The sequence below is a fragment of the Panthera pardus genome, unplaced genomic scaffold (assembly GCF_024362965.1).
Source record: "Panthera pardus isolate Hobbes unplaced genomic scaffold, ASM2436296v1 HiC_scaffold_6, whole genome shotgun sequence".
Classification (NCBI taxonomy): domain Eukaryota; kingdom Metazoa; phylum Chordata; class Mammalia; order Carnivora; family Felidae; genus Panthera; species Panthera pardus.
Window position 1 is genome coordinate 76,570,162 of NW_026526991.1, and position 13,134 is coordinate 76,583,295.

At 39.8% G+C, this 13,134-nt stretch overlaps 1 protein-coding gene across 2 annotated transcripts in view; it reads left to right on the forward strand.

Annotated features, from left to right (window-relative positions):
• PKP2 (plakophilin 2) overlaps nucleotides 1-1,464 on the forward strand; it is a 94,538-nt gene extending 93,074 nt beyond the window's left edge. For both annotated transcript variants that reach the window (XM_019452429.2, XM_019452430.2), the window contains exon 13: nucleotides 6-1,464. In XM_019452429.2, the coding sequence (XP_019307974.2) occupies nucleotides 6-74 (69 nt within the window). In that variant the 3' untranslated portion in view covers nucleotides 75-1,464. The remainder of the gene's footprint in view (nucleotides 1-5) is intronic.
• Nucleotides 1,465-13,134: the final 11,670 nt, after the last annotated feature.

Consider the following 13,134-nt stretch of genomic DNA (forward strand, 5'->3'; position numbering starts at 1 on the left):
CAAAGGCTCAGTTTAAGAAGACAGATTTTGTCAACAGCCGGACTGCCAAAGCCTACCACTCCCTTAAAGACTGAGAAAATGAAACAGAGCTCTCCGAAATCTCAACCATCCGCAGCCATAAAAAAGCCCCAGAGGAAAACACCTATTTTTCTACTTCCCAGCCCAAGAAACCTCAAAAAAGCATGCCCTGTTTCTTATCCTTTTCTATTTCCATGGTCCCCAGAATCCAGAACACAAATAATCAGAATAATAATTCTATTAGTTTTCCAGAAGACTTTTGCAAGTTTGCTACCAGTAGACACTGGTAACAGGCTTGATTTTATCCTCCACCAGTAGTGGTCTTTGTGATCAGGGCTTATGGCACAGGGCCTCCTGGAACCAAAACGTGGATTCATGTGGAATGGACATAACAGAATAAGGAACGAAGTCATTGTATGACTAGGATTTTAAAAGTTTGATTTACATTTATGTTCCTTTCCAGTCTCCATGTTTTGTCACTCAAATGCATGTTGTTTCACCTTTGAGCTATGAGTGTGTGGTTCTGCGGTGTTGAAACAGAATGGAAATGACGAAGAATACTGACAGAGTTATCCAGGAGAAATTTTAATGGCAAAATTATATGTTTGTTTACTCTATGCTTGTTTTTATCCTCTTGAATATTTTTTCTCTGATTTTAAATGAACTTAAAAGTTTTAGATCACAGCGTGCATGACTCTAAGAAAGTGAAATTGAAATGAAGTGATCATAGCAACTTTAAAAATCTTTTCAAAGGCAACTGTGCTTATGAAATTCAGTGTTCCCTCTAAACACCATGTAAATGCTTTTCTTGCTCAAGGAAAATATGAATAACAACACCATTAAATGCAAATCTCTTCTGAATAGTAGGATTCAGTGTGATCTATCTCCTGGACTTTTTCAGTTACTGCCATGGGCTGATAGAAAAATGGACTCTATACTCTTCAACTCCAAGAGGAACCAAAACCTCTCAAACAGCTGGGTGAGCCCAGGGCACTGAAAACACAGTTCATTTTAATGAATTGCATTCATTATCAACCAGCCCAACTTTGCCCAACATTTAAAAAAATAGCGCAGAGCCTCTAAATCTCATGTGATCTTCCTCAAGCCATTATTTTAAATGAAGGAAACTCTAGAGCAAAAAATGAAGACGTTATATTGAGGGAAAATATTTCAAGGCCACCCAGAAATGATATGAGAAACACTAATGTTGAAAAGTTGACAACCTCATTTGTCGAAGCAAACACTCTGTCAAGTGTTCTTTTAACTGAGCTCTGATTAATACCATTTCCATAGAATTAGTCTTCTCAATTACAATTCTGTTATATTTTGCTTTTTTTAAAAAAATCCAACAATGTTTGCTGTAAGAAAGTAGGAAGGAAAAATGTCTTTCAGCTCCTTTTGGCCAGAAAAGTGTAATAGAAAATAAATTCCCATTTTCAATTTGAATGTGTGCTTAAGTCTTTATTACATTTAGGCATTAAAATTATTTTAATTTTAAAAGCTCAATGGAGAAGACTTAGGTTTCTAACCTAGTTCAAAATGAAATTAAATACCAATTTCTTTTTTAAATTTTTAAATGTTTATTTTTGAGAGAGAGAGAGAGAGAGAGAGAGAGAGAACGGGCGGGGGATGGGCAGAGAGAGAGGGAGACACAGAATCCGAAGGAGGCTCCAGGTTCTGAGCTTTCAGCACAGAGCCTGATATGGGTCTCAAACCCACAAACCGTGAGGTCATGACCTGAGCTAAAGTCGGACGCTTAACCAACTGAGTCACCCAGGCGCCCCCAGATGTCAATTTTTAAATACCAAAGAGAGAAATCATCTGTTTTTTCAGAGTTTTGATGAGTACAGCATTTGGAGCATATTTATTCCTCCAGATAACTGAAGTATGTTCAAGAAGTTTCTATGGTTTTTAAAGCACTAGTAAAGCCTTCAATGACTTTAAACACGAAAGGAGGCAAAATAATGTTGCCTGCATTGGTATCTGTGTATGTCTGATTATTGTGTATTGTGGTATATGTGGTATGATTGACATGACATTTGAGGACTTGACCTTATAAACTTCAGTTGCTAAGGATTTAATACTTTGTAATTATTTCTATTCCTTCCCTAATTAATGCCTAAATTCTTTACTAACAAATACTTCCTATAAGAAAATGGGACTGGCTAATGACTAAAGCTTGTAAAAAAGGAGAGACCTACGAATGTGTTAGATTTTAGTAAATTTGAGTGGGTCTGTGACCCTGAAAGGATAGACTCTGTCTGATCCTCATGTCCTGCTTTGTTCACCCTGATTACCAAAACCTCACTACTTTACTCTGTAGACACCTCTGAGATCCTTGTGTGGTTGAATATCCATTTGGATCACAGTTCCACACAAAAAGTTCTTTTTTTTTTAATGCATATCCTGACCTTGCCCGTGTCATCAAGGGAACTGACAGGCTGAGCAGAGTCTTTTCGTGTATTTGTGCTGAGAGTTCCAAAGGGCTGCTGCCTTGTCAAGAATTCTTAATGGCATTCTGGAATATAGAAGGTTGCTGCCCTGGATTTCCATCGCTGGAAGCATTTGTTTATATCTGATGGAAGTCACCAAAGGGTTATCTGGCAAGATAGGGGATTAACATGTCAAACAGGAAAAGAAGCAGCATTAGAAGATAGATAAACCTCTTTAAAACAAATGCAATCACCCTCCGAAGAAGCAATTTCTTAGAATAAAAAAAGGAAATAGGAAATACATATATTTAAGTATATCCTTATATACATATACATATAACTTATTTGTACTGTAGTTATAAATGAAATTTCCTCTAAAATGTGTAAAGAACTTATGCTTTGAGATGGGGATGACTTCAGCATGTTTGTACTTGGAACAAAATTGCAGAAGCCTCAAATCGGGATCTGAGGATTAAGACAGAATTTAGAGGGCATCTGGTCAGTTCCTCCTTAAAGTGACAGAGAAGAAAAATATGCAGTCACTCATTCAGTTCAGCATCACCCTGTAACTCACCCCAGTAACCGTTGCATTAAAGTATTTGTTGTGGAAGAGAAAATAAATTTTAAAAAAGGAAACAGAATTTTCCAAATAAAATTCTCCTTTAGATGTAACGTTTTAGTTTACAGTGGTCCTGACAGTTTTCATCTCTCATGAAATAAACTTCAACCTTTTAAGGACTATAAGAAAAAGGAAAACTCTTCATATGACATATTCAGGAAAGAGAGATCAAAATGCCGTACGTTAGTAAAAGAGCTGTTTAAGAGCTGAAGGGAAAGCATTCTGAAGCCATAGTCAGGAGACACAGTTAAAGAATCCAGCAATAGTTTGCCTGGAAGAAAGGTGCCATGTTACCTGTCTTTAAATACCTGAAGGACCATTGTATAAAAGTTGGCAGTCTTACTCTAACCAAGTAGAGGACACACCAGGGCCGGTAAGTAGAGACCTGGGAGAGTAGGTCTGAGTAGACAGTAGTGACATGTATGGAGCACCCCTCACAGACTCACAGACTCCTTGTGAAGTATATACTCCTTTCTTTTTCTTTTTCTTTTTTTTTTTTTTTTTTTTTTTACATTTTATACATGAAAATGATGTGAAGCAGAGAGGTTACATTCCAAAGAAACACAGCCCAAAAGTGCTGGCAGGCCATATAAAGCCAGGTGGGTTAGCTCCTCACCAGGGGTTCCTTGGAGACCAAAAATGGAAAATGTGTCTCCATGCTGGGGAATGTGGGGATCTCTTTGAAGAGTTAAGCGGACAGTCTGACATAATGGTGAAGAGGACTGATTGTAGAACCAGACAGTCTGAGCACAAAGTGTGACTTCCCCATTTGATAGCTGGGGTAAATTTCTTACTCACTCTGAGTCTCAGCCTTCTTTATCTGATAGATGAGAATGATAGTAGAATTACTTCACTGGGTTCTTTTGAGGGTTAAATGTGTTCATAGTTGTAAAGTATTTAAAACAGTGTCTGACAGGGGTGCCTAGGTGGCTCAGCTGGTTGAGCATCCGACTTCAGCTCAGGTCATGATCCTGCGTCAGGTCAGAACCTGGAGCCTGCTTGGGATTCTGTCTCCCTCTGTCTCTCTACCAGTCCCCTGCTCACACTCTGTCTCTCTCGCTCTCTCAAAACGAAATATTTTTAAAAAATTTTAAAAAGCGTCTGACAGTATGCAGCCAATAAATGCTAACTTACATTACTTGGAATTCTCTGGTTTGGAGGTTCTTTTCTTTTTAATCCATCTCTTTTGAGTTTGTCTTTTCAGATATGGTTGGTTCATTAAAAGCCCCAACCTCCTCCACCCCCAGAACACACACACACACACACACACACACACACACACACACACACACACACACACACACACCTTAGAAGACCAGGTAAAAATGAGGAAAACAAACAGTCCAGACAAATGATTCTGAATGTCTGTTCCTCAGGACACAAGTCTTTGGGGAGGTATTTACAGGTGTTCTATGAAAAGGAATATCCCATAATCAAATACGTTTGGGAAGGGCTGAGTTATACAAAGATTGATTGTAAGACTTCTCAGAAGCTTCTTCAACATGTTGTTTCATTCCCACCTGGAGTGTGGCGGGAATCTGCAGACAGGAAAGTAACTCAGAAGGCAGTTATTAGCCCAGAGGAGCAGGCTGAGGCAGCAACAGACATTCCTACATCCAGCTGATCAAACCTTGTCATAAATCTCACACCAAGAAGCAGTTAAATCTCTCAGAAGCCTGAATTTTGCCTCTAAGCTACTAAGATACAATGCATCTGGCAAGGAATAAAAAACAGGTCCAAACTTGCAGATTTTCCTACAACTATAATAGGATGTTCTTCCCAGTAACAACTAATCCTTTGGGTGTTTTACTTTAGGGAAAAAAAAAAGGAAGAGTTCCACTTTTAATTATCTTTCAACATACATGTATTGAACATTTATTCCTAGAGCTAAGGACCAGTGAGATGCACTTTTATAAGGAAGTGCTCACAGATCAAAACGAAACTGACTTCCCTGTGATGGACACTTGCACAGTTAAAAGTATCCTTTGCGTTATCTGGGAAAAGAAAATTCATTTCCTGGAGAATGAACTTCATCATGCTATAGGGTGACAGCTGGGCAGCTCTAGACTCCTACAGATCTTCTGGAATAGGGCTTTCTCATAAAACAATAATGGTTAGCCTGAGAGGCAGAGGATTATTAAGAAGATACCTTCATTTTTAGCCAGAGGGAGTTGTCACAATTGATATCCTTTAATAAGAGTGTGTAAAAATTTTAATATTTAGAAAACTGACAAAAACATTTTTCCTCGTGAATTTGTTTTACCTCTTGCTCTAATTGGAGATTTTTGCAGGTCCTAATTTAAAATATAGAAGTAATCTATTTTTGTGGTATTGCCTGAACAGCTTTCTATAAGAATTACGTGTGACATTAAGTAGCACATTCCCACCTCTTTTGGTGACTCACACCTACTGTGACCCAGTTCCTCATCTCCTGTCCTGTTTCTCCTACTTTATCACTTACAATGCTTCATTTGCATTTAGGTACAAAAAAGTTCAACTCAAGTGACTTAAACAATTAATGTTTTTATGTCATGTAACAATAAGACCATGTTCAGGCTTGGGCTTGCTTATTTCAGCAGCTCATTGAAGTCATCAAGAATCTAGGGGCGCCTGGGTGGCGCAGTCGGTTGAGCGTCCGACTTCAGCCAGGTCACGATCTCGCGGTCCGTGAGTTCGAGCCCCGCGTCGGGCTCTGGGCTGAGTTCGAGCCCCGCGTCAGGCTCTGGGCTGATGGCTCGGAGCCTGGAGCCTGTTTCCGATTCTGTGTCTCCCTCTCTCTCTGCCCCTCCCCCGTTCATGCTCTGTCTCTCTCTGTCCCAAAAATAAATAAAAAACGTTGAAAAAAAAATTTAAAAAAAAAAAAAAGAATCTAGATTTCTGGGGCTCCTGGGTAGGTTGGTCAGCGTTGACTCTTGGTTTCGGCTCAGGTCATGATCTCACAGTTTCTGAGTTCGAGTTCCGCGTTGGGCTCTGCCCTGGCAGTGTGGAGACTGCTTAGGGTCCTCTCTCCCTTTCTCTCTGCCCCTATCCTGCTCATGCTCGCTCGCTTGCTCGCTCTCTCTCTCTCTCTCTCTCAAAATAAATAAACTTAAAGAAATAAAAAGAATCTAGATTCCTTTAGTCTTTCTGCTCTGCTTTCGTCAGCATTCGCCCCTGGTTGATGTCTCCATGTTGACAAAATGGTTGTAGCAGTTCCAAACATCCCATCATTTCAGGGCCATGTCCTAAGGCCAGAAGAGCAAGCATTCCTTTCTTGCCTCCTTTTTTCAATAAGTGAAGAAAACTTTCCCAGAAGCCTCCATCAGATATCCCTCATTTCATATCACCCAGAATTATATCACCTGTCAATTCCTAACTCAACTCCTAGTTAGGAAAATGAAGCTACTGTTCCTTTCTCAAACCAGGCACATTTCGCCCAAGTCTGGGCCTGCCTCCCCCAAAATTCAGGGATGGGGAATACTTGAACAAAGTCAGGGTTTAATTGGGCAAGGACAAAAAGGGCTGCAGAATAGTCAACCACCATTGCCTGCCATCTGTAGGGACACTCAAAGAAGAAAAAATACATTTGTTAGCAAACTGACTTCATTTGGCTTCTAAGAGAAGTGTGCGCTTAAACACTGCTGGTAAAAGTGCGAGTTTGGCTGCCGTGGCTGTTGCATTTAGGACAAAGTCTGTGAGGGTTTGTGGACAAAGAGGATAGAAGAGCTAGGAACTGCAGTTAAAGCAGTAGTCGTGATTTCAAAGAGAATGTGATGAAAGAAGATCGTAAAGCAGGTGCTCAGCCAAACAGTAGGTGTGGAGTAAAATCACTTCGGAGGTACGGTGCCTCTCTTTTTCATTCTCCCTTTCTTGACCCCTGTCCTTCCTCACCTTTAACTAGTAATTATGGAACCCAAGTTATACCTTCATTGAGCAAGCCATCTTGGAAGAAAGTTGGCCTGAGCCTGAGGTGTTTGGATAATCTCATTTTCTCAGTGAGACATCAGTTTAGCCAGTAGACACAACATGGATTTGAATTCTGACTTTACCTCTCACCGGATGTGTGACTCTGGGGAGTTACTTTAACTTTCTGGGTGTTTCACCTCCTTGGTGAAGTGGAGTTGACAATGACTGCTTCACAGGATTGTTGAGGGAATAAAATAAGGTGATGTTTTCATCATTCTTGGTGCCTCAGCACTCAATACTTACAGGAGCCTTTACTACTTCCTATAGAAGCACCCAGCACTTCAACTTCCTCCTCCTGTCTCCATTCTCCTTCTCACAGTGGCCCAGGAATCCTGTTAGAGCAGAAAACAAATTTCATCGTGATGAAACAGGAAGTGATAAGAGAGAGGGAAAATCACCTGCTGAATCTCCTCTCCCCCTCCAGCCCCTCCTCATGCCTCCTGGTTTCTCTCACTTTCTTTGGTAAATTTATTTATTTATTTTGAGAGAGCACAAGCAAGCAGGGGAGGGGTGGAGAGAGAGGGAGGGAGGAAATCCCAAGTAGGCTCCGTGCTGTCAGCACGGAGCCCAAAGCAGGGCTTGATCCCACAAACAAATCCCATGAACTGTGAGATCATGACCTGAGCCAAAACCAAGAGTCAGTTGCTCAACCAACTGAGCCACCCAGGTGGCCCCGCTCACTTTTCTTCTGATCCGTCATGCACAACCCCAGTCTCTTGACCTGTTTCTACACCAAACTCTGTCCTCTAGAACAGCTCAGATCAGGGAAACCTGCTAGGGGCACAAAGTGAAAAGACTCCCCTTACTGTGAGAGTTGCAGCAGGAGACAATATGTTCATGCTAACCCAGCTGGAAATACTGAGTAAGCTTTTCTGTTAAAGGCATTTGTGCCACTTATGGTAAATAACACTTCAGGTCAAACAGTAAAACTTAATGTCCTTTCCTGAAAAAAAAATGATCTTTTTTTAAAAGTATTCTGACACTCTTCAAAAGTAAATGTTTAGGGGCACCTTGGTGGTTCAGTAGGTTGAGCGTCTGACTTCAGCTCAGGTCATGATCTCATGACTCGTGAGTCTGAGCCCCGCGTCGGGCTCTGTGCTGACAGCTCAGAGCCTGGAGCCTGCTTCCAATTCTGTGTATGTCTCTCTCTCTGCCTCTACCCTGCTCACATTCTGTCTCCCTATATCTTAGAAATAAACTTTAAAAAATGTTTTATGTTTGTATTAAAGTTTGATGTGGCATAGACTGCTCATTGCCCCACTACACCCTCTCTCAGCTTTTCCCAACACAATAGAGTATTGACAGGTCACATGGTACCCAGAGTAAAAACTGCATTTCCCTGCTCCCGCTGGCAGTCAAGTTGAAAGCATATGACTAAATGCTAGCCAGTGGCATGGAAGTGTAATCCTACAGTCTCTCAAAACCTTCCTGAAGACCGTGGGCACATGCCCTTTACCCTCATTTTTCCCCATTAGCCATTCTGCCTGGAATGCTGATACTCCCTGCCAGGACCACAAGGATGAAGGCCACACTCTGGTGTGGCAGCACAGTGATCTCGGTGAAATTCGGTCATACGAGCTCTGGGCCACTCACCTTCAGACACTGCACACATGAGAGAGAAATACACTTTATTGGGTATAAGCTATTATTATTTTAGGTTTTATATCTCACAATCAAACTTAATTCTAACTATTACTTCTCGGCACTATTATACAGAGCAAAATCAAATTAAGAAAATTTCCAAACCAGAAGATACAGTGCTTCTGTCCTAGATCAAAAAGCCACCTAGAAGATTAAACTGCTAGCCAATATACAGAAGAAGAGAAGTAACTTTGGTGAATTAATTTTAAACTTGGATTCATTTATTCTGTTGATAAGGCACTTTACAAAGCAGTCTTCAGCCACATTGTGAATTAATTCTGCTCAGTAGAAAGATACATTTTCAAGAGGGAACTGGAAGGTACAGGTTTGGCCAAATGGTGTCATCTTTCCTCTGGGAAGCACACCCTGGGTCATATTGCCTAGAGGGGAAAAAGTACGTGAAATACAATCCTTGTAAAACTATGTGATTAGAGAAGCCTGTTTTCTACAATGTATTTGCTGACAAATGTCAAGAGGAAACAGTTTCTGCAAAATGAAGAGCCATTAGGTGGCCTAATTTAGGTCACAAACATTTCTATTTTTTTTATTTTTTAATGTTTTTAAAGTTTATTTATTTTGAGAGAGAGAAAGAGAGGGAGAGAGAGAATCCCAAGCAAGCTCTGTGCTGTCAGTGCAGAGCCCGATGTGGGGCTTGAACTCACCAACCGTGAAATCATGACTTGAACAGAAACCAAGAATCAGACGCTCAAATGACTGAGCCTCAAGCACCCCAGGTCACAGACATTTTTAAAACCTCTACTGGAAAACCATCTACAGCTGCCCAATACCCTGTGTCCCATAGGAACTCTGATAAAAGGCATCCAATTTCTGACCTGCTTATTGTAGTGTTAGAAAATAATACTGGGCACCTGAGTGGCTGAGTCAGTTAAGCATCTGACTTAGGCTCGGATCATGATCTCACGGTTCATGAGTTCCAGCCCTCCATCGGGCTCTGTGCTGACAGCTTGGAGCCTGGAGCCTCCTTTGGATTCTGTGTCTCCCTCTCTCTCTGCCCCTCACCTGCTTGTGCTCTGCTCTCTCTCAAATATAAATAAATGTTAAAAATTAAAAAAAAAAGAAAATAATACCAAGTCATAATAAATAGGCCTATATTGATTTGTGGAATTTGCTTAATGGATCTTGTCTTTGGGCACCCAGCACCCCATCCCACCTCTTGTAAATTCCCTCCTGTGTCACAGGGGCTAGAATGCAAGGAACTACATTTACACTCTCCTGCTGCTAGAGTTTTGGGTGCAGCTGGGGTTCTGCCAACATGATGCAGGTGGGTAGGAAGACAGAGGCCATGTTCTAGCTATTGTTGTGTTTGGCAAGCAAGTCCCAACAGATGTTAAGTGTACCAATGTCCAGTCACCAGCCTCACGAGTGTTGGCAGTCATGACGATGACAGATGTGATGGTAGGAACCGTAGCAGCTGGCCTCCTGACTTCTGTTCTTCCCACTCTTCCATGAGTGTGTGAACATCCAAAGTCCTTTAGACTCATATACTTAGAGTGAATTCTGTTTTCTGCACTGAACCTGGTATAGTATTCCAGTCACTTATATTTGCTAGGAATTGGGGAAATCTGTTTCCCAAAAGAGCCTAGTTGTTAACTGTGTTCTTTAACATTAAAAAGGGATCTTTAGTATATCATAAAGATTTGTATTTGTTTTTTTTAATGTTTATTTATTTTTGACGAGACAGAGACAGAGCGTGAGTGGGGGAGGGGCAGAGAGAGAAGGAGACAGAGAATCCAAAGCAGGCTCCAGGCTCCCAGCTGTCAGCACAGAGCCCGATGCTGGTCTTGAACTGACAAACTGCGAGATCATGACCTGAGCCGAAGTCGGACACTTAACCAACTGAGTCACCCAGGCACCACGAGATTTGTATTTCTTAAATATTGAGCTCACCTTAAATATCTGGTTGTTTTACATACAAATATAAGTTTTCTATAAAATTTTTACTTGATCTTTGGTTGGTATTCTAATAAGTTTAACAGAGTAATTTACTCCAAATAATGAACACCTTAATTAATTACATTCAGTTAAGCATGTTAAACAATAATCACAAAATTTCAATGTATCTCAAGGCCTTCATACATGTTACATCATACAGATATTTAGCTAAACTTTTCCAAGCAGTTAAATGGTGCTAAAAAAACCTGAGGATAAAGACTTGAAATATCCAATTCCTTTAGATAGTCAAACACTATTTATGAACTAAAGCAAATACCTTCGTCATAAAAATCACAAGACTAACATTAATTAATTATTTCATATCACAGCTACAGGGGTACCTGGCCGGCTCAGTCAGAAGAGCATGGGACTCTTGATCCCGGGGTCATGAGTTCAAACCCCACATTGGGTGTAGAGATTACTAAAAGATAAATAAATAAAGTTTAATAAATAAATAAAATCACAAGCACAAAATGCCAGATACCCTTAATTATGCTGAATGTGTGAAATAACAAACAGAGACAGATTATAATGATGATTTTAAAACTTGTCTCTAGGTGTACATAGAAGTATTAAAATTATTATTTTGACTTACTTATGTCATCTTTCCTATGATAGCTACAGTCTTTTCAGGGCCACAAAGTCACTTATATAACTAAAGAAAACAGTATACCTGAAACTAATATAATATATTTAATTCTACCGGAATTAAAAAAAATAATAAAATTTAAAGTAAGTTATATAAAGAAGTAAAAATAGGAAAAGCAGACTTACCATCTTAGGATGGCTAAGTTCGTTTGGTGTGAAATCCAGGACCAAAATGCTATCACAGGTGTGATCATAGTCCTAGAGATTCCAGGGGGGTCTACGTGCTGGTTCCTTTTGATTCTACAGGAACCACCCAAACCACAGATGACCTCTCTCTGTCCTTTCTCACAGATTATCCTTAGAGTAATAGGACTTTGGAAGCACATGTTTTTTCTGCTACCTAGTCCCCTTCCTCAACCTCTAACGACATTTCGTTATCTTTAGTGGGGTGAACTACTTACTCATATGTATACACACACAATCACACATACCAAGTGAGATTGCAACAAATCTCTGCTGCCTGATTAGAGTTAACTGAATCTTGCAAGTAAGCACACACACACACAGAAATTAATGTGTTAACTTTATTACTTATAAAGCCAAACATCGTATGGACATTGCTGACTTTTGGCCCTGATACAAAAAGTCTACAATAATTAAAAATTAGAGACAGCATTCCTTTGGGGTAAAAAAACACACATTCTTCCTTTTTCCCTCCTGGGGAAAAACCCATTGTCCCTGAGAACGTAATAGATTTGAACTCATGGGAAATGAAAGGCACTTCCAGGTCTTGAATTTATATCCTACTTCAAAGAAATTTTTCTGAATCAGGAAAACTTAGCAGTTTTAGATGTTTTTAAATCACTTTTGAACAGACCCCTACTGGGGGTTTTGCTTTCAAGAGTTTTAGTTAAATTTTGGCTAGTAGATAATTAAAGCCATTGATTTGTTCTGTGTTTAGCTACTTGAAATTATACTCAGGGCCAAAGTGTCTTGTAGGAATTTCTTCTTCGTTAGATAAACCATTACAGAAAGGTCATTTCTAACAATGCTATACTTGGCAAATTAATCTTTTTTAAAAAACTCTTCACAACATTAGTGTACTATAAAAACCCAAGCGATTAGCCAAACTCCTCATTGTTAGAGTTGTAGACTAAAGTTCAACATTTCTTGACTCACTGCCCGTGATTCATTATTTTGAATAGGTGTGTTCTGGGCTGAGGCCCCATGTTTGAAAATCACAGCAATAAAACCCAGATAATCAGAGTTATTCATGACATGCTTATACACAAAATTTGTTTCTGTATACCACGGTTATTATTAGATTTGCGTATCCTTTTAACCCCATAATTTTTTAAAAAATTTTAACGTTTTTATTTATTTTTGAGAGAGCAAGAGAGTGGAGTGGGATAAGTGCAGAGAGAGGGAGACACAGAATCCAAAGCAGGCTTTCCAGGCTCTGAGCTGTCAGCCCAGAGACTGACGTGGGGCTCGAGTTTGAACTCACAAGCCGTGAGATCATGACCTGAGCTGAAGTCAGATGCTCAACCGACTGAGCCACCCAAGCACCCCTCCCAATATTTTTAAAGACAGTATTTCCTCATATAGTCTTTCTACTGTAGAATCACAGTTTATTAAACAATAATAAAGCATTTTATTTTTGAAAAATTTTTGTAATATTAATTATGCTCTGACAAAAGCCATCCAGTCATTGTAGGCCAACAGAGTCTGATTAGGTGGAAGACATTTCTATCAAAACAAAAAGTTCCTAACTGAGGAGGATATTTATATCTGGTCTGTGCCATTGCCTAGAAGTCAACAATTAGAGATTAAGGCTCTGGTTAGCATGTTAGGCAAAAAAACACTGAAGTAGGATGACTCCATTTATATAAATTTCAAAAACTAAGCTCAAAAAATATTGATTAGGAATAGATATTT